Source organism: Dasypus novemcinctus, chromosome 2 (assembly GCF_030445035.2).
Source record: "Dasypus novemcinctus isolate mDasNov1 chromosome 2, mDasNov1.1.hap2, whole genome shotgun sequence".
NCBI lineage: Eukaryota > Metazoa > Chordata > Mammalia > Cingulata > Dasypodidae > Dasypus > Dasypus novemcinctus.
The window spans coordinates 65,384,099-65,409,807 of record NC_080674.1 but is presented as its reverse complement, the minus strand read 5'-3'; the positions used below and the strand labels follow the sequence as shown (position 1 = coordinate 65,409,807).

Below are 25,709 nucleotides of genomic sequence, written 5' to 3'. Positions count from 1 at the left end.
AAAAAGACATAAAAGGCACCCAAATAGGAAAGGAAGAAGTAAAACTATTGCTGTTTGCTGATGATATGATCCTATACCTAGAAAAACCCACAATGTATCTACTAATACTACTTGACAAGTTCAGAAAGTAGTAGGATGTAAGATTAATTTGCCAGAATCAGTAGCATTTCTATTCCCTAATGAGCAACCTGAGGAGAAAGTCAGAAAATAAAATCCATTTATAATAGCGACTAAAAGAATCAAATATTTATGAAAAACCTAACCAAGGACATAAAGGACCTCTATTCAGAAAACTATAAAACATTGCTAAAAGAAAACAAAGAAGACCTAAAAAAAAAATGGAAGGATATTCCATGTTCACTGACTGGAACAAGAAATATCATTAAGATAACTATACCCAAAATGATTTAAAGATTCAATGCATTTCCAATAAAAATTCCAGTCGACATGTTTGCAGAAATGGAAAAGTCATTTATCAAATTCACTTGAGGGAAGCAGATGTGACTCAAGTGATAGAGCTTTCACCTACTATATGGGAAGACCTGGGTTTGATCCCTGGGGCCTCCTGGTGAAAAAGAAGAGAAAGCGTGCCTGCGCAGCAAGCCAGTGCCTGCGTTGAGGGCCCACATGGTGCGTGAGTGCCGGCGTGGTGATTGGTGAGCCAATGCCCGCGCAAGTGAGTCACACAGCAAGATGATGATGCATAAGAAGAGAGATAAGGGGAAAGACAAAGTGAAGTGCAGCAGAGACCAGGAACCGAGGTGGCACAATTGACAGGGAACCTCTCTCCACAACAGAGGTCCCCAGGACTGAATCCCAGGGAATCCTAAAGGAGAGAAAATGAGAAGAGAAGACAACACAGACAGCAAAAACAGCACGGTGGGAGGAGGGGAATGGGGGAAAATAAACAAATCTTTTTTTAAAAAAATTCATTTGGAAGGGTAATGAGCACTGAATACCCAAAAATATCTTAAAACAGAAGAACCAAGTTGGAGGACTTCTAAATCCTGACTTCAAAGCATATCACTTAACTACAGTGGTAAAACAGCACAGGATTGGCATAAAGACAGAAAGCTTGACCAATGGGACCGAACTGAGAACTCAGAAGTAGATGCTTACAATTACAGTCAAGTGATTTTTGACAAGGCTGTCAAGCCCGCCCAGTTATGCCAGAATACTCTATTCAACATATGATGCCAGGAGAACCAGATATCCATATTCACAAAAGAAAGAGGACCCTTATCTTAACACCTTATACAAAAATACTATTAATATTTCAAAATGGATGAAGGACCTAAATAGAAATGCTACAACCATGAAACTCCCAGAAGAAAATGTAGGAAAACATCTTGAAAAATCTGTGGCAGGTGGCAGTTTCTTAAACCTTATACCTAAAGCACAAACAATAAAAGAAAAAATAGATTAATGGGACCTGCTCAGAATTAAACTTTTATTCTTCAAAAGACATTTTCAAGAAAGTAAAAAGGCAGCCTACTCAATGGGAGAAAATATTTGGAAAACAATATCTGAGAAGGGTTTGATATCCATGTTAAATAAAGGGATAATACAACTCAACAATAAAAAGATAAGCAACTCAGTTAAAAAATGGGCAAAAGACTTGAATCGGTATTTCTCCAAAGAGGAAACACAAATAGCCAAAAAGCACAAGAAAACTGCTCAACATCACTAGCTCTTAGGGAAATGTAAATCAAATCTACAATAAGATACCATTTTACACTTTATAGAATGGCCATTATCAAAAAAACAGAAAACTACAAGTGCTGGAAAAGCTGTGGAGAAACAGAAACAATCCTTCACCATTGTTGGTACATTGCACCAATGTACAGCAGTGCAGTCTCTGTGGCAGAAGTTTGATAGTACCTCAAGAAACTGAATATAGAACTGCTGTATGGCAAGGAATACATTCAGAAGAACTGAAAGCAAGGACACAAACTGACATTTAAACACTGAAGTTCACAGCACCATTATTCACAAATGCTAAAATATTGAGCCAGCCCAAAATATCCATCAACCAATGAACGAATAAAATAAATGTGGTATATACACAGAATGGAATACTATTCAGCTATAAAAAGAAATGAAATCAGGATGGATATGACAACATGGATGAACCTAGAAGTTATGTTAACTGAAATAAGTCAGACACCAAAGGGAAATATGTATGGTCTCACTAATATGAACTAAATACAAGAAGTAAACTCACAGAGATAAACTCTAGAGTATAGATTACTAGGAAATAAAATGTGGGCTGAGAATGGGAGCTAATAGTCAATATACGTGGCATTATTAATAAAGTTAATTATAAAAGTATAGAAATGAATTGAGATGACAGTAACAGACTATAATGAATATAACTAACACAACTGATTTATAAATGTGATTGTGGCTTGAAGAGCTTGTCTGTGGACATAAATATCAACTGAAAGGGAACTACAGAATATTCTAGGGAATGAATAACATAATGATTTCATTGGTGGATGAAGATTGTGGTTAATAGTTATAAATACAAGAATGCCCTTCTTTTACAAAGTGTTAAATATATGGTGATACACAGGAAAATGAAAACTAACTTATGGGTGATAGTTAACAGTAATATTGTAATAGTTTTGCAGCAATGGCAATATTATTTCAATTCTAAGAGATAACAATAGGGGCTTATATGAAAGTATGGGATTTTTCCTTTTGGAGTAATGAAAATGTTCTCAAATTAACTGAGGTGATGACAACACAACTCTGTGATGAAAATGAGAGCTTCTGAGTGTACACATGGGACTGTGTAACACAGGGAATCCAGTGTTGGAAGATGGTCTATGATTAACAGAATAAATATGACAATGCTCTCTCATGTAGAAGAAATATATAATACTGATATAGGGTATTAATAATCGGTGGGTTGTGGGAAAATATACTCAAGTGAGATATGGTCTATAGTTAGTAGTAATTTTTGATAATGCTTTTTCATAGTTTCTAACCAAAGTTTCACAATTCAAGGTGTTGGTGGTGGGGTGATATATGGGAGCATAATGATATGCATGCTTGTTTCATAAGTTCGTAACTTTTACTATACACTTATTATTTATGTATGTACATGTATAAATAATATACTTCAATAAAATTTTATTTAAAAAATACTTTATTGCTAAAAAGTACTTTTGCATTCACAACATGGCTGACTATTTGGTGCATAAGGCCTAGCTTTTGGCCTACCTCAGCTTTCAACATGTCTTCCTCAGTAAGTTTAATCATTTCTTGCTTTTCATTTTAAAGGGAGAGATATGCAACTCTTCCTTTTAATTGGACACTGAGAGACCACTGCAGGGTTATTAACCTAATTTCAATATTGTTGTGTCTCCAGGAATAAGGATGCCTGAAGGGAAGGAGAGAGATGGGAAAATGACCAGTTGGCAAAGCAGTCAGAACTCTTATTTATCAATTACATTTACCATATAGGTGTGGTTCATGGCAAATAATTATAATAGTAACATCAAAGATCACTAACCACCAATCACTACAACATATAATAATGCAAAAGTTTAAATATTGAGAGAATTATTAATACTGAAAAGTGACACAGACTTGCTCAATGTAGGACTGCCACAAATCTTCAATTTGTAAAAAAAAAAATGCCTATCTGTGAAGCACAATAGAGTAAAGCACAATAAAATGAGTATGTTTGTATATAGTTACAATAAACAAGAAAGAGTGATATTAGCAAACTGGTTGACACATAGATGAATTGAGCAGAAAAGAATGTCCAGAAAAAGATGCACACAAGTACAGCCAAATGATTTCTGACAGAGGGGTAAAAGCACTTTAATTGAGAAATGAACTGATCTCTCTATGCCAAAGACTGGAACTCAAACTAAACCTCACACCTTGTAACAAAATTAACTCAAAATGACTCAAAATTCTTGATGTAAAACTTAAACCACAAACCTTTAAAAAAATCACAGGAAAAATCGTTGTAATCTAGGATTAGACAAAGAGTTCTTTACAGGACAAGTATATGTTTCATAAAAGAAAAAAAAATGGAGAAATCGGACTTTATTAAAATTAAGTAAGTTTATTCTGTGGTAAAAAAAGTTAAGAGAACAAAAAGACAAGCTAGAGGCAGAAAGAAAATATTTGCAAATCACATATTTGATGAAGGATTTGTATCCAAAATATATGGAGTTGTCCTGGGTGGTGCTGCAGGGACAGTTACCGGACATTGTATGTCCTCCCATGGCCCACTGGGTGGACTGTGGGATAGTGTGGGCTGTGGTGTGGACCACTGACCATGAGGTGCAGCGGTGCGCAGAGATGTATTCACCAAATGCAATGAATGTCTCACGATGATGGAGGAGGTTGTTGCTATGGGGGGAGGAGTTGGGAGAAGGGGGGTGGGGGGTATATGGGGACCTCATTTTTTTTAATGTAACATTAAAAAAATAAAAAAATAAAAAAAAAAGAACTCTCAAAACTCAAAAGAAAGAAAACAACCCAATGAAAAATGAGCAAATGATGTGAACAGTCACTTAAAAAATAATATAAATGGCAAATAAGCACATGAAAAATGTTTAATATCATTAGCCATTAGGGAAATACAAATTAAAACCAGAATGTGATATTACTATATAGCTATTTGGATGACAAAAATAAAAAATATTGAGAATACCAGGTCCTGAGAAGGAGGCAGAGCAAGTAGAACTCTCAAATATTGCTGTTAGGAATGCAAAAAGTACAGCCAATCTGGAAAACAGTTTGACAGTTTCTTATAAAGTTAAAATACATTTACCTTATGATTCAGCAATCCCACTCTTGAGCATTTACCCAAGAGAAATGAAAGTTTAGATTCACACAAAAACCTGTATGTAAATGTTTATAACAGCTCCATTCATAATTACCAAAACCTGGAAACAACCCACCTGTTCTTCCACATATGACTGGATAAACAACTGTGGTACTTTCATATAATGTGATACTACTCAGCAATAAAAAGACAAACTATTGATATATGCAAAAACGTGTATCAATCTCACAGGCAATTAGGCTGAGTAAAAGAAGCCAGTCTCAAAAGGTTATACACTGTATGATTCTATTTTTTATAATATTATAAAAAAGACAAAACTAAAGTGGTTGCCAGGGGTTTCTAGGGGAACAATGGCTCTATTCTGTATCCTCATCATTATGGTGGTTACGTGAATCTATACACTTGCTAAATTTCACAGAGCTATATGCAATGAGTAAGTCAATTTTAATGCATCTAAATTCAGTTTACAGGACTATGGCTTTCCCCAAAGTAAATACTCAATTAATGTTTGATGAACAAAAGTACTTAAAACTGACCAAATATTTGAAAAGCATAGTTTCTGCTTCAATATCAAAACTTCAAAAATTTAAACTGCTCTTTTGTAATCTCATTAACAATTTCTATTACAATGTCTGCCACTAAAAGATGTCCAGAATATACAATACATTAAAATGTAAAGTCAGAAATCTAGATTTCGCAACCCTTCTTTAAAATTGCCATTAATAATAGTTAACTTTTTTTTTTATAACTTGTATGCTTAGCTCTCTCATTAAAAAAGAGGTGGGATCTGTATTGAAATAATCATTTTATTACCCAAACACATGGTATATTGCAAACAAACATTTGATGAATGTTTACAGAATTATTTAATATTTATTAAACATTGAATGGGGCAAACATCTTAGCCATTAATTTAACTCAGATTATAACTCTTTGTAAGATTTATCTTTTTCGCTGGAATTGTCAAGACTGACATTTTTTTACCATTATTATTTTTTCTGGCCATCACCATGGCTTGTACTCAAACTGCTAACTCACACGATTTCTTCTCTGCTATACTTAGATTATCTTTGCTGAGGAGACAGTGAGTATCTGTTCCCCACTAATTTCTGTTTGACCAAATAAACCTACTGGGATCCTGTTGCATTACTGCCTATACTGGTATAAGACCCACTGATTCTTAGCTAACAAGATTGTTCAAATAACATGTATGTGACTGAATAAAAACTTCATCTATACAAAAAAGAACATTAACTTTATCTTGCTATTCTCTAAACTGAGTAATAGAGAGTATTCCTGTGCTGGAAAATAAATAATATAGCTGAGGTTTTCACAAAGACCTAGCCCGGGATTTAAGCACATTTTTAAAATTCCGAAGATATTATTTTCATATATTTATACTACAGAGCAAGTTTAACTTTTATATTTCTTTTAAATTTCTATTTGCTAGAGAATTTAGAGTCTGCCACATTCATTGTTTTTAAAGTACTTTTTCTGAATATTTACTTAACATGATCATCTCCAATTTATCTAGGTCTAAGTCAAATCCTCAATAAAAATTTTGAATTTTCTACCTTAAATAAATACCAGGAAGTATATCACAGTAATGCTAAAACATATTATTTTTTTACATTCTGTAATATACACTTTGGTTCCAATTACAACATCACTTGCAAATAAATCAAACTGAATGCTCCTGTCAGCAATTCATCAAAATTATAAAACAATTACTTTTAATTAAAATTATCTTACTTATATAACAAAAGATTAAAAAAAAAACCACCTAAACTGATCAAAGCAATCACTGCAATAATTTTATTGACTTTACCACTATGATCATAAGCCACAAGCAATAATGTGTTCACTTAACTGTTTTTAAAAATGAACTACATTTTAGCTCTGAGGACACTATACTGATATGCAACTCACTATTTAATAAGGACTATTATCAATTATGAACAAGTAAATTATAAACACAATTTTCAAGAATATTTATAAAGAAATATAATAGCCCTCGAACTTCCAAATTTTCATGAGCATCTCATCCATTGGTTTTCATTGGTTTCCATAGGGCCTAACATTTACTGTTTAGTCCTTTCACTCACCCCACCCTTGAACATGTCATTGTGGACACAGGAACATCTCACATCACAGAGAAGCACTTATCTCCCACAAAATCACAGTAAGGAAAAATTACCTTTTAAATAATTGTTAAAAATCTGGCATAGTTTTAATCATATCTAGATCATATAGGCACATATTAATTAAAGAAGGCTCTTTGAAAATATCCATTTAAGCTAAATGTGAAGAAAGTGAATGAATTTGTTACTAAATTGGATTTACTTAGAGAAATCTTTTTGTTTCAACTTAATCTGAAATAAAATCATTGCAAAGCAATCCTAATATAATAAATTAAAATCGTATGTAACAAGCAATCTAGTCTCAATAGTATGAGATTAATGTTCCTCCAAAATATTAGCAGAATTAGGCACAAGGGTCATTTCTTAAACATGTTTAAAGCACAGAGACAGAGTTATGCATGTTAACTATAATGAAAGAGAAATGTCATTTCAAAATTTATTAAAACCCAGGTTTTCACAATACAGGCATTCAAAGTGAAGTTAGCTCTACTTCCCAAACACCAACATTTCATAATATAGAATTTTTAGTAAACTCTAAAAAAAATTACCTGCTTCTTTAGCCATCTTTCATGCCTTCGTTGTTTCCTTCTCAGATTCTTTAACTTGTTCCTTTCTCTCTTACTGAGTCTCTGGTTAATGGTGCCCAGTGAAAAACTAGCCGAGCGCAGGAAGTCCAGAGGAGAGAGGTGCTCCTCCTGGTCTGAGGCCTCCAGCATGCTCCTGTCAGTGGACGGTAGGTCCATCAGGAGAGTCAGGTTGTTAGAACTAGCATGGCCAGAATACATTGCAGAAGCTTCTAGACCACACTGAAATTCTCCTCCTCTTTGTGTCTGGGTGTCACGGGGAGCCACTGAAAACCTTTGCAGCAGCATATTAGGATCAAAACTGGATGGATTCTGAAATGAACAGCTATTTTTACCAGACTCTAAAGGAAAGCCAGGAAGGTTGACAGGCTGTGTTTCATTTAGCCTAGGATAGGCAGTAGTCTTACTACGTATTTCATATAAAGTGGGTAATAAAGTCAGTTTCTCAGTGATGTTCAGATCCAAACTATGTGATTTTCTATGAAAAGCTCCTGCAGTGCATCTGCCAGTCACAAGTTGAGGAACAAAAAGCTGGTATTTGGGATTTGATGCTTTGAAGAGCAGTTTTTCATTCTTCAACTCAAAATATGTTGCTCGTACCTCCAGGCAGAGTGCTTCTGTTAATCTTCCAGGGCCAGTATTATTTTGGGCCATGTTTAAAAGCCTGTAATTTCTGTTTTTGGAAGCACTACCTGTCAGTAGAGTGTCCTTGTCACAACCTGAATGAACTATAGAATGTGACAAGTATTTCAGCGATGGTCTCATTAGTCTGCCTGCCTGTGTTGGCTGATAATCAGTCCGGCTCTTGGAGAGATGTACAGCTGTAGGCTGGCCACAGGAACATTTTGGAATTCTGACAAAATTAAAACCCCCTAAATGGGCCTCACAAAAGGGACAATTCAGTTTTCCAACTGTCAGCTGGGCCTACAGGTAAAAAGGGGAAATAAAGACAATGCTCTCATTGTAAAATAACCAAAAAGAATGTGAGTCAAAAAAAGTCAATCACATGAAAGTTTTCTATGCCACAGAGAAGGCTGGCTTTCTCTTTTCCGATTAGTAGAAAGAACAGCAAATGGATACAAGCCTTACAATAAACAAAGATAAGCTGCTCCAAAGTTCTAGAATGATAACATATTGCAGAGTATGACCATCCAAATAATATTCCTAAGAATTCTTTAAAAAGAATCTCTTAAACAATATATTGAATATGGATACAGTGTGAAGTAATGAAAAGAAAAATACACTATGGAACTAGGAAGCAAACTGGCCTACAGAGCTTAATTTGCAAGTAAAATCCCACAGAAAAGTGTCTGTTTTGATACACTTCTTGCATACCAAACACTGGGGGAGGAAACTTTACTCAAGCAACAGAATAAACTCCTCCTGGCATTTTATATACGACCAAAGGATACTTCGGTTGTATACATCAGAGAATACATTTTCTACACTCAGATAGGAAATTAATAATGAATTGGCTTAAAATGATCTTTCCAACAGAGACAGTGAAACACCTAACACATTTTGTGAAGTTCAAGACACTTACAAGCAGTGCACTGGCATTTCCTCAGGAAATCATTACCCACAATGGATACAACAGATACAAGGGATATGTATTAAACGGAAACAAAAAGGTTTGACAGAAACAAAAAGACAGTGGAGAAATATAATCATATATTTCCAAAAATCCCATTATTTATACTTTTCTAGGTCTTAGATGTTTGCATTATGAGAAATAACTATACCATACTATTTAACAAGGTGGGCTGTTGTGATAATAATACTTCATTAAGAATCTGTATAATTTTTAATGATTTAGCTTGATTATGCCAATAAGTCATTAATATCCAGTTTATTTTATATGTGTATATATATACATGTATGTGTGAAGGATATTTCATCACTCAAGCAGTACTGATCCATGTGCTAGGACTAGAATAATGAACAAAATATAAAAACTGTTGTCTTCATAGAACTTATATTCTAATGGGGAATCTAGGCAATTAAAAGGATAAAAAGCTATGTGTATGGATAATTTATGTATCTTATGTCATATATATACATTTAATAACTAAGTAATATGTATCACTTTATGTGTAACATGTATGCATGTGTGTAAAATACAGATATATAAAGCAGAGAAGGGAGAAAGGAAATGTGAAGAGTGGTTATGTGGAGACAATTGATATGTTGAGCAGTGAATGCCTCATTGACTGTAAAGAGCTATGGAAATTAGGGAGCAAACAGGCTAACATCTGTGGGGAGAGCATTCAAGGAAGAGGAAATGCCAAGTACATAGCCTGAGGTATAAAAATACCTGGAATATTTCAGTAATAGTAGAGTAATAATTAAGACTTTCACATCCTTTCATGTCTCTTGAAAAGCTGCATCTTAGAAAAATAGCTCTAAACTGAGGGAAAAACATTCTGAAGGTCATTTCACTCAGAATCTAGGAAACTTACTTTTTGTATCTGGCAGTTTATCCAGTCTGGAAGGGCTTCTATATTCATGTGCCACACATGACAAATACTGTGAGCATCAGATAGATCATGACTATCCTGTTAAGAGCAAAATGTATAACACTATTAATTACCAGCTCAGAATTTATTTCACAAATTTCATATTCAAGTAAAACACAAAAATACAAATTCAGTTTTAGCTAGAAAGCAAACACATACTCCCTTCCCCTCCTTCTTCCTCTAACACAAAAATCAAACCCAAAAAGACCAGCCCAATTTTTTTTTTCTTTTTTTAAAATTTTTATTGTGGTAACATCCATATAACATAAAATTTCCATTTAAACACTTTCAAAGATACAATTCAATGGTATTAATTACATTTTAATGTTGTACAACCATCACCATCCTATACTACTAAATTTTTTAAAAAACATTTATTCTGGTAACATATATAAAATCTAAAATTTCCCAGTTCATCCACCTTATGATTTTTTTAAAAAAATTATTGTGGTAAAACACATATAAAATTTGCCAACCATTTTTTAAGGGGTTAATTACATTCACAATGCTGTGTAACATGCACTACTATTTATTTCCAAAAATTTTCATCATTCTAAACCAGAAACCCTGTACCCATTAGCCAATAAGTCCCCATCCTCTACCTCCCTCTAGCCCTGGTAACCTCTAATCTACCTTTTCTCTGTATGAATTTGCGTATTCTAGATATTTCTTTTACAAACTATAACAAATACACAATATTAATACATGGTGTTAATAATAGAATGGCTTGTTGAAAAAATAGGCCACATATAAGGTATGGACTATAGACAGCAGTAATATGATGACCATGTTCTTTCATCATTTGTAACAAATATGTCACAACAATGTAAGGTGTTGGTGGTAGGGTGATATATGGGACTCGTGTATGGTATGACTAATTGTTCTTTAAAATTTTGAAATAAGGGAATGGAGGTGACTTAAGCAATTGGGTGCCTCCCTCCCATATCAGTGGTCCTGAGTTCTATTCCCAGTGCCTCCAAAAGAAACAAAGAAGATGAACAGACACAGCAAATACAAACAATGAGTGGGAAGGAAGAAATAAATTAATTGAATCTTTTAAAAAAATTTGAAATACATACATACATAGATACATACAATAGATACTTGGGAACAACCCAAGTATCCATCAACAGATAAATGGATAAACAAAATGTTCTATCTACATATAACAGAATATCACTTATCCATAAAAAGGAATGAAGTTCTGATATTTGCTACATCACTGATGAATCTTGTAAACATGCTATGTGGGTTCAGCTATGGCAGGGGAGGAACACTGGTGTGGGGTGTCTTTGATGGGGGATGCATGGGAAGGAGTTTGCCTGAGCATGTATATAGGGTATATAGATATGTTGGGATGTTCATTGGATATTAAAACTGTGGGTAGAGTTTCAAATGACAACTGAGGGAATGCTGAGTTCCCACCCTGGGGAGCTCTATCACATTCCCCAATGGAACAGCAACCAGCCCGCAAGTGCAAGGGCAAAGACTAGTGAAGAAGGATGGTCCAATGATGGGCCCTTGATACTAATAATTATGGTTATGAGCCTATGTGCTTGAAATTTTGACTAGACCTAGAGTTGCAGAGTGCCTCTTACCTCCTGAGAGCCTTCCTGTTGCTCAAATGTGGCCACTCTCTAAGCCAAACTCTGTATAAAAATACATTACCTTCCCCCCAGCATGGGACATGACTCCTGGGAATGAGCCTATCCTGGTGCTGAGGGGTTACTACCAAACTCTGTCTGGTGATGCAACTAGAAAAATTCCTTGAATAAAAGGGGGAAATGGAAAAGACAAATGAGTTTATATGGCTAAGAGACTTCAAAATGAGTTAGGAGGTCATCGGAGGGGTCACACTTACGCACATCTCAGCAGGATCTCAGAGACAGCCAAAGTAGATACAACCTGAGGTAGTGGTGCTCCTGAGGCTACAGAAACACCCAGGTCCTACAGTCATGGCAGATGGCTCTGGAGTTCATTGCCTTGCCAGTGGGCCCTATTTTGGAATTTGTGCTCCTAAGTGTGATGGAGTTGGACTCATATGTGACCTCTCTACACATGCCTCTTCTGTCACTTTTTACTGAACCTGTGGTTGGCACTGGAGTTGGTGTATGCCCAGGAGACTTGAATCTCTGGACTGTCTGTATGCCAGCTGGGCCCTGAGTCTCAAAAGAGTTGTAACACCTACTTTCCAATTCATTGGATTTACCCAGGTCAGCTAACAAGGAGGTGAGGTTGGTCAACCAGCATACCAAGGAACTGAGAGAGTCTACAACTGACAGCAGGAGAATCCCATCCATCAGCCACGTGGGATCTAAGCTCCCTCTCAATTTAGTGAGGGAGTGGGCATCACCATCCCAGGGTCCTCAGGATGGAGGAATCAAATAGGGATTAGAGTGGACTTACTGGTATTCTACTATAGAATCACTGTTACTCTAGCAATGGAAGAAATTGTATCATTGACATAGAGACAGTGGCCACGGGAGTTGCTGAAGGCAGGAAGGGGGAAAAAGAGGTGTGATACTGGGGTATTTTCAGGACTTGGAGTTGTCCTCAATATATTACAGGGACAGATGCAGGACACTATATATCCTGCCATAACCCACTGAATGGACTGGGAGAGTGTAAACTACAATGTAAACTATAATCCACGTGTGTAGCAGTGCTCTAAAATGTACTCATCAAATGCAATGAAGGTACCACACTAATGAAAGAAGTTGTCGATACGGGGGGGGGGGGGGGGAGTGGGGTATATGGGAAATCTCACAATTTTTTTTAATGTAACATTTTGTGTGATTATGTATCTTTTAAAAATAATAAATGAAAAAAATGAACAATTTACCCCTCAAAAAATAAAATTTAAATGTAAAAATATGCTATGTGACATAAGTCAGATGCAAAAGGACAAATATTGTATGATTCCATGTATAAAAAATATCTAGAATAAGTAATTCCCAGTTTTTTTCAGGAACTAATTACATGTGATTTTTATTAAAAATCCCTCAATTTCATTGACAAATACAGTGCTTTTTTCTTCAATTCCTGTATTTGAGGTAAAAATAGTGTCATTATAGCAATTTTGGCCAGACTTTAATCTCTAATTCTATTTGGATTCTAGTAATGATCAAATAAAGAAGTTGCACTCTTCTCTATCAACATGCTCAAGAAAAGTGCAGGAGGATGGGAAAAAGGGACAATCATGTAGATAGCTGAAAAGTCCTGACTAAACATCAGCTGTGTAAGACTGACAAAAATTTCTAAGAGAAACTCTTTTGGCTTTCTGAACTAGATTTGTAAAAAATAATGTGATATATAGTATGACTTCCCAACATGTCAGAAAAATGCAGGGGTCAGGGTGGAGATTTGTGAATCACTACTACCTATGTAACCTTTGGCCAGTTACTTTGTCTCTCTGGACCTTAGTTTCTTCTCTTGTAAAAACAGTGCTAGATAATCATTAAGAAACTGTCTGAGTCTACAGAATTTCATTCTATGAAATGCCAGGAAAAGGTTGTTTGAAGAAGACAGAGAAAAGTTAAGGCTTCTGGCCACATACCCTTTCCCAGAATCAGAGTTTATAATGACCAAATTATGAATTCGTAATTTACCAAATAAATTTGTAAATTACCAGAGAACAGCACTTTCTCATTTAGATTTCTCAAGCAATTGCATTACTAGCTATTACGATCAGGTTAACAAAATATTAGGCTGATGCAAAAGTAACTGCAGTTTTGCATTGTTGAAATTTGCCATTTGATATTGGCACACATTCTTAAATAAATGTGGTTATGTTATAATACATCATTTAATGTGCATTCCTTGCTTTATGTTTTTTGCTAATGACTTATTACTTGCTGCTTATTTTATATTTATTTTAGACTATGGAAATGATATTAGACAAAAAGCAAATTCCAGTGATTTTCTTATTTGAGTTTAAAATGGTCACAAAGCAGCGGAGACAAGTCCATTTGGCCCAAGAACTGCTAATGAACACAGTGCAGTGGTGGTTCAAGAAGTTTTGCAAAGGAGATGAGAGCCTTGAAGATGAAGAGTATAGTGGCTGGACATCAGAAACTGACAACAACCACTGGAGAGCAATCATCGAAGCTATCCTCTTATAACTACACAAGAAGTTGCCAAAGAACTTGACATCGACCATTCTATGGTCATTTGGCATTTTAAGCAAATTGGAAAGGTAAAAAAGCTTGATAAGTGGGTGCCTCATGAGCTGACCAAAAATCAAATAAAATCATCATTTTGAAGTATTGCCTTCTCTCAGTCTACCCAACAACAATAAACCATTTCTCAATTGGATTGTGATGTGTGACAGAAAGTGGATTATACAAAGTACGTGGGGGAAGAGACTTGGCCCAATGGATAGGGCATCCACCTACCACATGCGAAGTCTGCGGTTCAATCCCCGGGCCTCCTTGACCCATGTGGAGCTGGCCCATGCATCAGCGCTGATGCACGCAAGGAGTGCACTGCCACGCAGGGGTGTCCCCTGTGAAGAGAAGCCCCACGCGCAAGGAGTGTGCCCCATAAGGAGAGCCACCCTAATGCGAAAGGAAGTGCAGCCTGCCCAAGAATGGCACTGCACCCAAGGAGAGCTGACACAACAAGATGACGCAACAAAAAGAAACACAGATTCCTGGTGCTGCTGATAAGGATAGAAGCGGTCACAGAAGAACACACAAGGAATGGACACAGAGAGCAGACAACTTGGGGGGGGTAAGAGGGGGAGAAGGGGAGAAAAAAATAATTAAAACAAAACAAAACAAAACAAAGTGCTTGGATCGAGAAGCTCCAAAGCACTTCCCAAAGCCAAACTTGCACCAAAAAAAAGGTATGGTTACTATTTGGTGGTCCGCTGTGGTCTGATCCAACACTGCTTTCTGAATCCCGGTAAAACCATTACATCCGAAAAGTATGCTCAGCAAATTGATGAGATGCACGGAAACAGCAATGCCTGCAGCTGGTACTGGTCAAAAGAAAGGGCTCAATTCTTCTCCACAACAATGCCCATTCCCAAGTCACACAACCAACACTTCAAAAGTTGAACAAATTGGGCTACAATGTTTAGCCTCATACGCCATATTCACCTGACCTCTTGCCAACCTACTATAACTTCTTCAAGCATCTTGACAATTTTTTTTGCAGGGAAAGTGCTTCCACAACCAGCAGGGTAGAGAAAATGCTTTCCAAGAGTTCATCAAATCCCGAAGCATGATTTTTATGGTACAGGAATAAGCAAACTAATTTCTCCTTGGCAAAAATGTGTTGATTGTAATGGTTCCTATTTTGATTTAATAACAATGTGCTTGAGGTCTAATTACAATGATTCAAAATTCACAGTCTGAAACTGTAATTCCTTTTGAACAAACCTAATAATGAATAACAAGGAAATTACTAAACACAACTTATAAATGTGTGGTCATGGTGATATAAATGGAGCAGAACTGAATCTCTCTAGAACCCTTCCCTGAATAATCTACCTTCAGTTGTGACTTGCAGCCAGGACCATCCAGAATTTCCAGGTTTAATTTCCCAAGCTGGTCCTTCCTGCACCCTTTACCACTCTTCTCTTCTATCTATAGATCTTAAGATGCTAAAAGGTAGCCAGGTATAGACAAAAAAGTTCCAATATGATTTATTGACATATTGGAGAGATCTATAAAGAATCCTTCTCAATCTAATTTCCCTTCAGCTCCCCCTCCCCCCCAAAATAAATATAATTAAAAAGGAAAAGTACCTCACACTATTGTTAAATGCTGGGACAGCATTTCATTATTTGGTATACAGTATATAAGCTATGTATTTCATATGCTATAAATGATAGTAGTAATCCAAATTCAAGATTATAATTGTGGAAGAAAGTTCTATTAAAAAGTTTTAAAATTTTTCTAGTCCTAATATTTGAAAAATCCTACAATATGGGTTGAAAATATTTCAATGGCAAATAGAAAGTCTTGGGACGAGTTTATGGTTGGCCAAAATGAAACTTTAGTTTTATTTATGATACCTGAACTCCAATTCAGTTTAACAAAATGCAACTTTCCTAACTTTCCATGTCAATACTGAAAATAATGATACAGGGCCAGGCAAGTGTAAAGCAATATGAAGAGAGTATTATTGAATGGAGGCAAAGTTAGGAAATGGAGCAGATGTTAGCAATAGTTTCTGGGTCAATCAACTTACTTCCCTAGCAAGTCTTCTTGCAAGAATGTAGGTCAAACATACAAAGTTTATTTTAGTCTAGATTCTGATAAAGTGATTTTGGAGGGGGAAAAAAGGCTGTATTTAATAGTTTCCAAGATGCAAAATGAATACATGTCCAGTCTATCCTCTCTTATCAATGCATAGAATCTTAGTAAAAGAATTTAAAAATAACAAAAATAAAAGAATCAAGAGCTGAACTAGAAAACAAGATAGGGAGCTTTTAGTGGGTCAGAAATTAGGAAGAATCTCAGATCAATGAGGAAATAAGAGCATACTGTATTCAAGTTCATAATAGCTGAGAACAAGGCAAAGAAAACTCTTTGCCAAGGTGGTGGGAACAGGGGGTTCTGTCAGGGGTTAGGATGAAGTTTGTTTTTCTGTCTTAGGACAGGGGGAAAAGAGATCTAGATTTTGGATGGCAGGCAAGGCCTAGAAGAAATGGAGAGTTTGGCAGCAAATCCAGATTACAAGTTGCTTAGGTATGCATCTCTATTCTCACTGAAAATAAAACTCTAACAATAAAGAGAGTGACAGAGATGCATTTGTACTAGTGAAATACATCTCTAATATGTATTGTTTGTTTCAAAAAGAAAAAGAAAAACAAGTGGAAAAGAAATATACTCTGAATTATATTAAATAAACAACCTAAAAAAAGCCATATTATAGCTTTTCTATGGAAACAGTTTATGTAAATAGAAAAGGTACATAAAAGCCTATTACTAAATGGAGGAAAGAGAATAAGATAAAGAGAGTTAGTAAAAGTAAACTTTAACTTTTCCACAATTGTTCTACCAGGAGAGTTATTATATTTGTGCAATTAAAATATATATTTTTTCAAATGGATTCAAATAAAATATCCTAGTTACTTCTGCTCCTGCCAATGATGGAGTAAGTGATACCAGGCTTAGTCTCCAGCCATTACAATTCATAAAGCTAGACAATATATATTAAGGGTCAATTTTAAGACACTGGGCAAAAGAAGAAAAATAAATAAGATGAATTCAACAATTACACTGAATTTCTGGCAGGGGTTTCCAAACTTTGGTGCATGGAGGAGGAACACAAGCAGAGTACAGCAGCCTTGCTGTTAAGATGGAAATCAGAATCTGTATAGCTCTAATTTAGAGTATATTCTACTGGCAAAGTGAGACCTGTAAGCAGGAAAAACTTCCATAAATCTGTATATAGTTTCCTTTAAACCTTTGCCTCTATACCAATACAGTCTCATGTATGGGGAAATGTCAAAGAACCAGATAAAGAACATTTATCAAGGAAAAATACATATACTAGTGAGTTGTAAAGTGAACAATTCACACAGGGCTTACAGCACAACTGAGAAGATGTGCAAGTTCCATCCGTCAAGAAAGACCTCAATGAACATCTTGAGCATTTAGGAGAGATTCCTGAAGGGTCCTGTCATAAGGGCAGGACTAAATTATCCCTAGAGTAAAGGCTACTAAAACGCTTGAAAACAAGCCTTCAAAGAATGAAGTTGAATCACAAACAACATAAACACCTGCTAAAACAAAATTCAGTTCAAGACTACATTCAGACACTTGATAATGTAAAAACCTCAACATCCAACCTAAAAATTACTAGACATGTATGAAGCAAAAAAGTATATATAGCCCATACCAGGAAAAAACATACCCAGAAAATACAGAAATAATAGAATTTGGAGAGAAAGACATTAAACCAGCTATTATAAATATGTTCAAGTACTTAAAGAAAATATGAGTAAAACGAAAAGAGAAATGAAGTCTTTAAAATAAAACCAAATGGAAAATCTAGAAATAAAAACTATATCTGAAATGAACTTTTCACTGGATGAACTTAGCAGCAAATTAGGTACTGAAGAAAAAACTAATGAAATTGAATATATTAAAAAAAAAAGATAAATCAAGCAAGAGAGAAAAAAAGACTGTCAAAAATATGAGCAGATATTCTGTGACCTACGGGAAACATCAAACTGTCTAACATATATGATTGGAAGGAAGGCAGAACAACAGAAGAAATTATGGCAACATTTTCCAAAATTGAAAAAAATATGAACCCACCAATCTGAGAAGGTCAGGGATACCAAAATAGGATAATTACAAAGAAACACACCAAGGCAAATTGCTGATATCAAATTGCTGAAATCCAGTGACAAAAGAAAGCATCAAGAGAATAGGAAGAAGAAGATAACAAGGACTTCTGGAATTCCACTTAGAGCCATGAAGGAATAAGAATCTAGAATTAACTTCCTACCATAAGCAACCAGAAAACTGGGCAAAATATAAGAAACAACAATTTTCAGATAGTGCAGAATGGGCAGTGAAATACTATGAGCTCTAAGAGAAAACAAACACACTGAGCCTACAACGGTCTAGACTTTCTTCCTGGAGGCAACTGACAGCTCATGAAGAGGGAACTAAAACAGAGTCTGGTAAAATTTCTGAATTGAGGAAACAGATATCAGATTTTGTAGAAGTTAGGACAATTAAAATGTGCAGGGAACAGTACTTCAGAGAAATAAGCTAGGCACAGAAAGAGTTCCAGAATTTTGTGTATGTGTCTTCTGAATCTTTGATCAAATTCCAATATGGGATGTTTAAAGCAGAAATCCAAGAACTGTACAATTCCAAAAGCTCAAACAGCGTTAAGGAATCACTATTATGCAACCAGCCTTACAGAAAAGGTTTCATTAAGAAATGGAGCCTTCAGTAGGGACCCAAAGCATTATACTATAAAAGTGGGAGTAAATTAGCCCTAGAATAAAAAGCACTCTAAACTTACCCTAAATGAACTTAAAAATGTGCTTCTACATAATTAAACTTTCCCACAAACAACTGCTAGTCAGCAGACAAAGTACAAAAGCCTTTAAAGGAATAAGATAAAGTATAGCTAGCTTGCAACAATATGAAATTCGCTTTGTCTCACATCCAATCAAAAATCCAACAGTGGTACAGGTCTGAGGTAGGGGAACAGAAACCACTGAGGGAAAGGCACAAAATGACATCCTGATCCTTCTCTCTTATTCTCCAACAGAACAAAAATTTTAAAGTACTAGAAGTAGGGTAACAAGCAGTTTTGACCTTAGGACACAGATGAACATTAAAAATAAAAATAGGCAGCGGACTTGGCCCAGTGGTTAGGGCATCCGTCTGCCACATGGGAGGTCCGTGGTTCAAACTCTGGGCCTCCTTGACCCATGTGAAGCTGGCCCATGTGCATGCTGATGCGCGCAGGGAGTGCCCTGCCATGCAGGGGTGTCCCCCACGTAGCGGAGCCCCACATGCAAGGAGTGTGCCCCGTAAGGAGAGTTGCCCAGTGCAAAAGAAAGTTCAGCCTGCCCAGGAATGGTGCCACACACACGGAGAGCTGACACAAGATGACGCAACAAAAAGAAACATAGATTCCCGTGCCGCTGACAACAACAGAAATGGACAAAGACGACGCAGCAAATAGACACAGAGAACAGACAACCGGGGTGGGGGAGGGTGGAGAGAAATAAATAAATAAATAAATCTTTAAAAAAATAAAAATAATAAATAAAAATAGATTTAAAAATTCTAACACCAAAGGAAGGGCAGGAAATATACTGGCCCTTGAACTATAGCTGGGGTAGGAGATAGGAGCACCCAAAATGACCAAACTTTGAGACTCAGGGAAACAATACTAGCTAATATTGAGGCAGTCAGGAAAGGAAGATGGATATAAAATAGGGGAAATCAAGGAAAAGTTAGAACCCATGAAGATGAATGGAAACCCATGCAAGTTCTCACTGAGTCTGATCTCAATAGTGTGGATATTTGTCAGGAAAGGATTGCCAAACACAATGCTAAACACACATTTGGTACAGGAGTTATAGAGCTGAAGTAGGATCTAGGGGATGATGGAGAATTTGCAGGCCTAGCTGCTATCCTACTTCAACAAGGTGAAGTAAGAAAATAGAGAGGCAAAAATATATGGATAGACATCAGATCAGTCATTGCCAGGTTTGGGGGCAGGGAGGAAGGGACTGACTATAAAAAGCACCAGCATGAAGGAATCTGGGTAGTAATGGAACTGTCTTGTATCTTGATTGTAATGACACATAATCAACCCCATGTAGTAAAAGAGGTAATCCAAAAGAAATGGTAAAAGAGGAAAAACAGAAAACAAAATATGAATCAAATAGAAAACAGCAAGATATTAGATTTAAACTCAAACATGCCAGTACTCCAATTAAAAGTCAAAGAATACCACAGTAGTTGATAAATCAAGACCCAACTAGGGAAGCAGATATGGCTCAAATGATAAAGCCTCTGCCTAACATATGGGAGGACCCGGGTTCGATCCCTGGGGCCTCCTGGTGGAAAAGAAGAAGAGAAAGCATGCCTGTGCAGTAAGCCAATGACCATGTGGCAAGCCAAGTGCCTGCATGGTGAGTCAAGTGCCTGCGCAATGAGCCGAGTGCTCATGTGGGTACCTCTGTGGCAAGCTAAGTGCCCATACTGTGAGCCGAGCGCTGACATAAGTGCTCATATAACGAAGTAAGCACCTGCATGTTAAGTCAAGTGCCTGTGCGAGTGTCCGCATGACGAGCTGAGTGCCCCTGTGAGTGCCCACACAGTGAGCCAGTGCCCGTGTAGGGAGCCAGTGCTCGCATGGTGAGCTGAATGCCCATGTAAGTGCCTGCATGGCTAGCCGAGTGTCCATGTGGTGAGCCAAGTGCCTGCATGAATGTCTGCTTGGTGAGCCAGTGCCTGCGCGACGAGCGAGTGCCTGTGTGATGAGCCAAGTGCCTGCCCAGCAAGCTGAGTGCCTGTGTGGTGAGCCAGTGTCCACACAAGTGAGTCATGGAAGATGATGATGGCAACAAAAGAGAAACAGGGGAAAGTCGAGGTGAAGCACAGCAGAGACCAGGAACTGAGATGGTTCAATTAACAGGGACTCTCTCCACATCAGAGGTCCCCAGGATCAAATCCCAGTGGATCCTAGAGGAGGACAAGAAGAGAAGACAAAAAGAAAAACAGATTAAAAAGCTCTCACAGCAAATGGACAAAGACAGCAAAAACACAGGGAGGGTGAGCAGGAGGGAGAAAGGGAGGAAAAAAAAAAGACAACTATATATATATAGGAGAAATGTACTTTAAATAGAAAGGCACAGATTAAATTTTTAAGAATGAAAAAATATATAAAATATATACCAGGTAAGCATAATTCAAAGGAAAGCTGGAGCAGCTAAATTATTATCAGACAAAATAGGTTTCAGAATGAGGAACATTGCCAGGGATGATAAAGGAACTTTTCATAATGATAAAGGAGTGAACTATTGATGGAGAACAGCAATCATAAATATGCAAGTACCTGAAGCAAAAGCTTTAGAATGTAGAAACAAATGAACAAATCTATAATTGTAGCTTTGCAGCATTCTTCCCTCATAAATTGACAAAGCAAGTAAACAGGAATTCAGTTAAGGATAAAGAACAAAGAGCACTATCAGTTCACACTTGTGAAACTCTATAACCAAAAACAGAACGAATATTTGTTTAAAGTATACATGGAATATTCTCCAAGACAGACCATTTGCTCGACCTTAAAATAAGTCTCATTACATTTAAAAGGTTTAAAGTAATACCAAATGTGTTCTCTGACATGACAGACTTAAATAAGAAATCAATAACAGAAAAATAGCTGAAAAATTCCCAAATCTTTGGAAATCAAACAACACATTTCTAAATAATGCATAGGCGAAAAAAAAAAGCACAAAGGAAATTGGAATATATTTTGAATTGAATTAAAAGGAAAGCACACATATCAAATTTGTAGGATGTGGATAAAGCAGGGGTCAGAGGAAACTTTAGAGTTTAAATACATATATTTAAAAAGAAGAAAGGTATAAAATCAATAACCAAGGCCTCAAATATAGAAAGCTAGAAAAACAAACAAAACCAAAATAAAATGAGGAATGTGGGAAGATGGTGGAGAAGATGGTGGAAGAGAAAGCGCCAGGATTCATACCCTTCACCAGAACCATCTATTAAACAGGCAAGAACAGTATGAAATAACTATTTCAAAACTCCAAAATCTAGTAGAACACTGTACAAAAAGAGTAGGAGTAAGAAGCTGATAAATTATGGTAAAGACTGTGCATATATGAAAAACCTATAGCAAGCATTGTACTCAATGGTGAAAGACTGGAAGCTTTCCTACTGAGATCAGGAACAAGATAAGGATGCCTACTGTCACCATTGTTATTCAATATAGTGCTAGAGGTTCTTGCTAGAGCAATTAGGCTAGATAAAGAAATAAAGGCACCCAATTAGGAAAGGAAGAAGTAAAAGTTACACTATTTTGCTGATAATATAGTCCTATATCTAGAATTTCCTGAAAAAGCACAGAAAAACTACCAGAATCAAATAGTTCAGCAAAGTGGCAGGATACAAGATTAATATGCAAAAAACAACAGCATTTCTATACACTACCTGATGTGCAAACTGAGGAGGATATCAGAAAAGAAATTCTATTTTTTTTATGATTTATTTATTTATTTCTCTCCCCTCCCCCCCCACCCCAGCTGTCTGTTCTCTGTGTCTTTTTGCTGCCATCTTCTTCATCCGCTTCTATTGTCAGCGGCACGGGAATCTGTGTTTCTTTTTGTTGCGTTATCTTGTGTCAGCTCTCCGTGTGGGCGGCACTATTCCTGGGCAGGCTGCACTTTCTTTCGTGCTGGGCGGCTCTCCTCACAGGGTGCACTCCTTGCGTGTGGGGCTCCCCTTAGCGGGGGACACCCCTGAGTGGCAGGGCACTCCTTGCACGCATCAGCACTGCACATGGGCGAGCTCCACATGGGTCAAGGAGGCCCAGGGTTTGAACCGCGGACCTCCCATGTGGTAGACGGATGCCATAACCACTGGGCCAAGTACGCCGCCAAAATTCCATTTATGATAGCAACTAAAACAATCAAATATTTAGGAATAAACTTAACCAAGGCCATAAATGACTTCTGTTCAGAAAACTATAAAACATTGCTAAAAGAAACTGAAGAAGAGTTAAATAAATGGAAGGATATTCCGTATTGGATTGGGAAACTAAGTTTTATTAATATATCAATTCTACCCAAACTGATTTACAGATTCAACACAATTCCAGTAAAAATACCAACAGCCTTTTTTACAGAAGTGGAAAAACTAATTATCAAATTTATTTGGAAGGGTAAGGGGCCCTGAATAGTCAAAATGTCTTTAAAAAGAACAAATGTGGAGGACTCTCACTTCTGGACTTTAAAACATATTACTAGCTACAGTGGTAAAAACAGCACGGTACTGGTATAAAGACAGACACATTGACCAACAGAACTGAATCAAGAACTCAGAAATAGACCCTCACATCTACAGTCAAGTGATTTTTGACAAGGTTGTCAAGTCATTCCAACTGGGCCAGAACAGTCTATTCAACAAACAGTGCTTAGGAGAACTGTACAGCCATATCCAAAAGAAAGAAAGAAGACCCCTATCTCACACCATATATAAAAATTAACTCGAAATGGATCAAAGACCTAAATATAAAAGCAACCATAAAACTCCTAGAAGAAAATGCAGGAAAACATCTTCAATATCTTGTGGTAGGCAGTAGTTTCCTAAACCTTTCACATATGAGAAATAAAAGAAAAAATAAATAAATGGGACCACCTCCTCAAAATTCAACACTTTTGCACCTCAAAAGACTTTGTCAAAAGGGGAAAAGGCAGCTGACTCAATGGGAAAAAACATTTGGCAATATCTATCCAATAAGGCCTTAATATCAATGAAACAAAGAGATCATACAACTCAATAGTAAAAAGATAAACTACCCAATTAAAAATGGGCAAAACACTTGAAAAGACAATTCTCCAAAGAGGAAATGTAAATGGTAAAATAACACATGAAAAAATGTTCATCATCACTAGCGATGAGGGAAATGCAAATCAAAACTACAATGAGTTATCATTTGATACCTATTAGACTATTAATAGTCTAATATTAAAAAGTCAGAAAAATGTAAATGTTGGAAAGGATATGGAGAAATAGGAATGCTTATTCTGATGGGACTGTAGAATGGTACAGCCACTGTGGAAGACTGTTTGGCAGTTCCTAAGGAAGATGAATATATACTTGCCATGGGACCTGGCAATACCACTGCTAGAAATATACTCAGAAGTACTGAGAGTATTGACACAAATAGATGTCTGTACACCAATGTTCATAGGAGCATCATTCACGATAGCCAGAAACTGGAAACAACCCAGGTGTCCACCAAATGATGAATGGACAAATTGTGATGTATACATACAATGGAATATTATGCATCAGTAAGAAGAAATGAAGTCATGAAGCATATGGCAACATGGATGAACTTGTAAGACATTATGTTGAATGAAGCAAGCCAGACACAAAAGAACAGATACTGTATGATTGCCCTATTATGAACTCAATTATTGTGTAAACTCATGAAATAAATAATTAAGATGCCAGGTCACCAGAAAATAGAATGAGGTTAGAGAACAGAAACCTGAGGTTTAATCTGTGCAGAATTGGTAAAATGGAGGTTGCCTGTAAATCTCTAGAAATGAATAGAAATGGTAAAAGTTTACCATGGTGTTTGTAACTAGCAGTGTTACTGTATGGGTATGACAGTAGTTGAAAGAAAAGATTATCTATATTACTAGAAGGACAGCTAAAAATTATAACATGATACTTATATGACAGTAAAACCTCATGTAAAACACAAATATGGGTAATATTGCATATATAAGACTTTTACAAAATATAAATACAAATAAACTAGAGAGAAGGAAAAAGAAGAGCAGCTATGTACGGCAGGGGAAGCACAGAGAGATTAAGAAGTGATGAGTTTTGTATGTTTGTTGTTATTATTATTGGAATAATGAGGATGCTCTAAGAATGATCGAAGTAATGAATGCACAAACATGTGATTGCACCAAATACCATTGACTGCACACTTTGGATGGACTTATGCATTATTAATATGTACCAATAAAATTGGGGAAAAAATTATGGTAGAGTAGTAAATTGTTCTCTCTGCAGTGGTTAGTAGTGCCCATCCCCCAGTCTCACTACAGGCCACCAATGGGTCTGGCTGCTGGTTAGTTGGCTTACTGTGACAGAAAAGGCCACAAAAATCCCTTTCCCCAAGATCAGAGGTGGGCACGGCTGATTGCTGATCACAGCTTTTGATAAGTGACTTCTGATCACTGGAAGCCAAGCTCTGAGGGGATCCATTGTTCCAACACACCCCAGACAAAGGAGAGGAAGAAGACTTAGAGACATTACACTTCCTCAGTGTTGCCAACAGGCAGCTGAAGGGCTGCAACTGATGGGCAGGGTTGAGAAAGCACAACTTTGGGAAGCAGTAGAAGAAGCTCCTGGCACCCACTCTGATCCCTTCCCCAGGGCAATTTGGAGCTGGC

The 25,709-nt window shown here is 36.6% G+C and overlaps 1 protein-coding gene across 7 annotated transcripts in view; it reads right to left on the bottom strand.

Moving 5' to 3' along the window:
- RNF180 (ring finger protein 180) overlaps positions 1–25,709 on the bottom strand; it is a 328,361-nt gene that overhangs the window by 240,624 nt on the left and 62,028 nt on the right. For all 7 annotated transcript variants that reach the window (XR_009188472.2, XM_058309282.2, XM_058309284.2 and 4 more), the window contains 2 exons: positions 9,998–10,093; positions 7,503–8,462 (listed from right to left, as the gene is read on the bottom strand). Coding sequence is in view for 6 of the 7 variants with exons in the window: in XM_058309282.2 (XP_058165265.1) it covers positions 7,503–8,462; positions 9,998–10,093 (1,056 nt within the window). In the remaining variant the exon portion in view is untranslated. The remainder of the gene's footprint in view (positions 1–7,502; positions 8,463–9,997; positions 10,094–25,709) is intronic.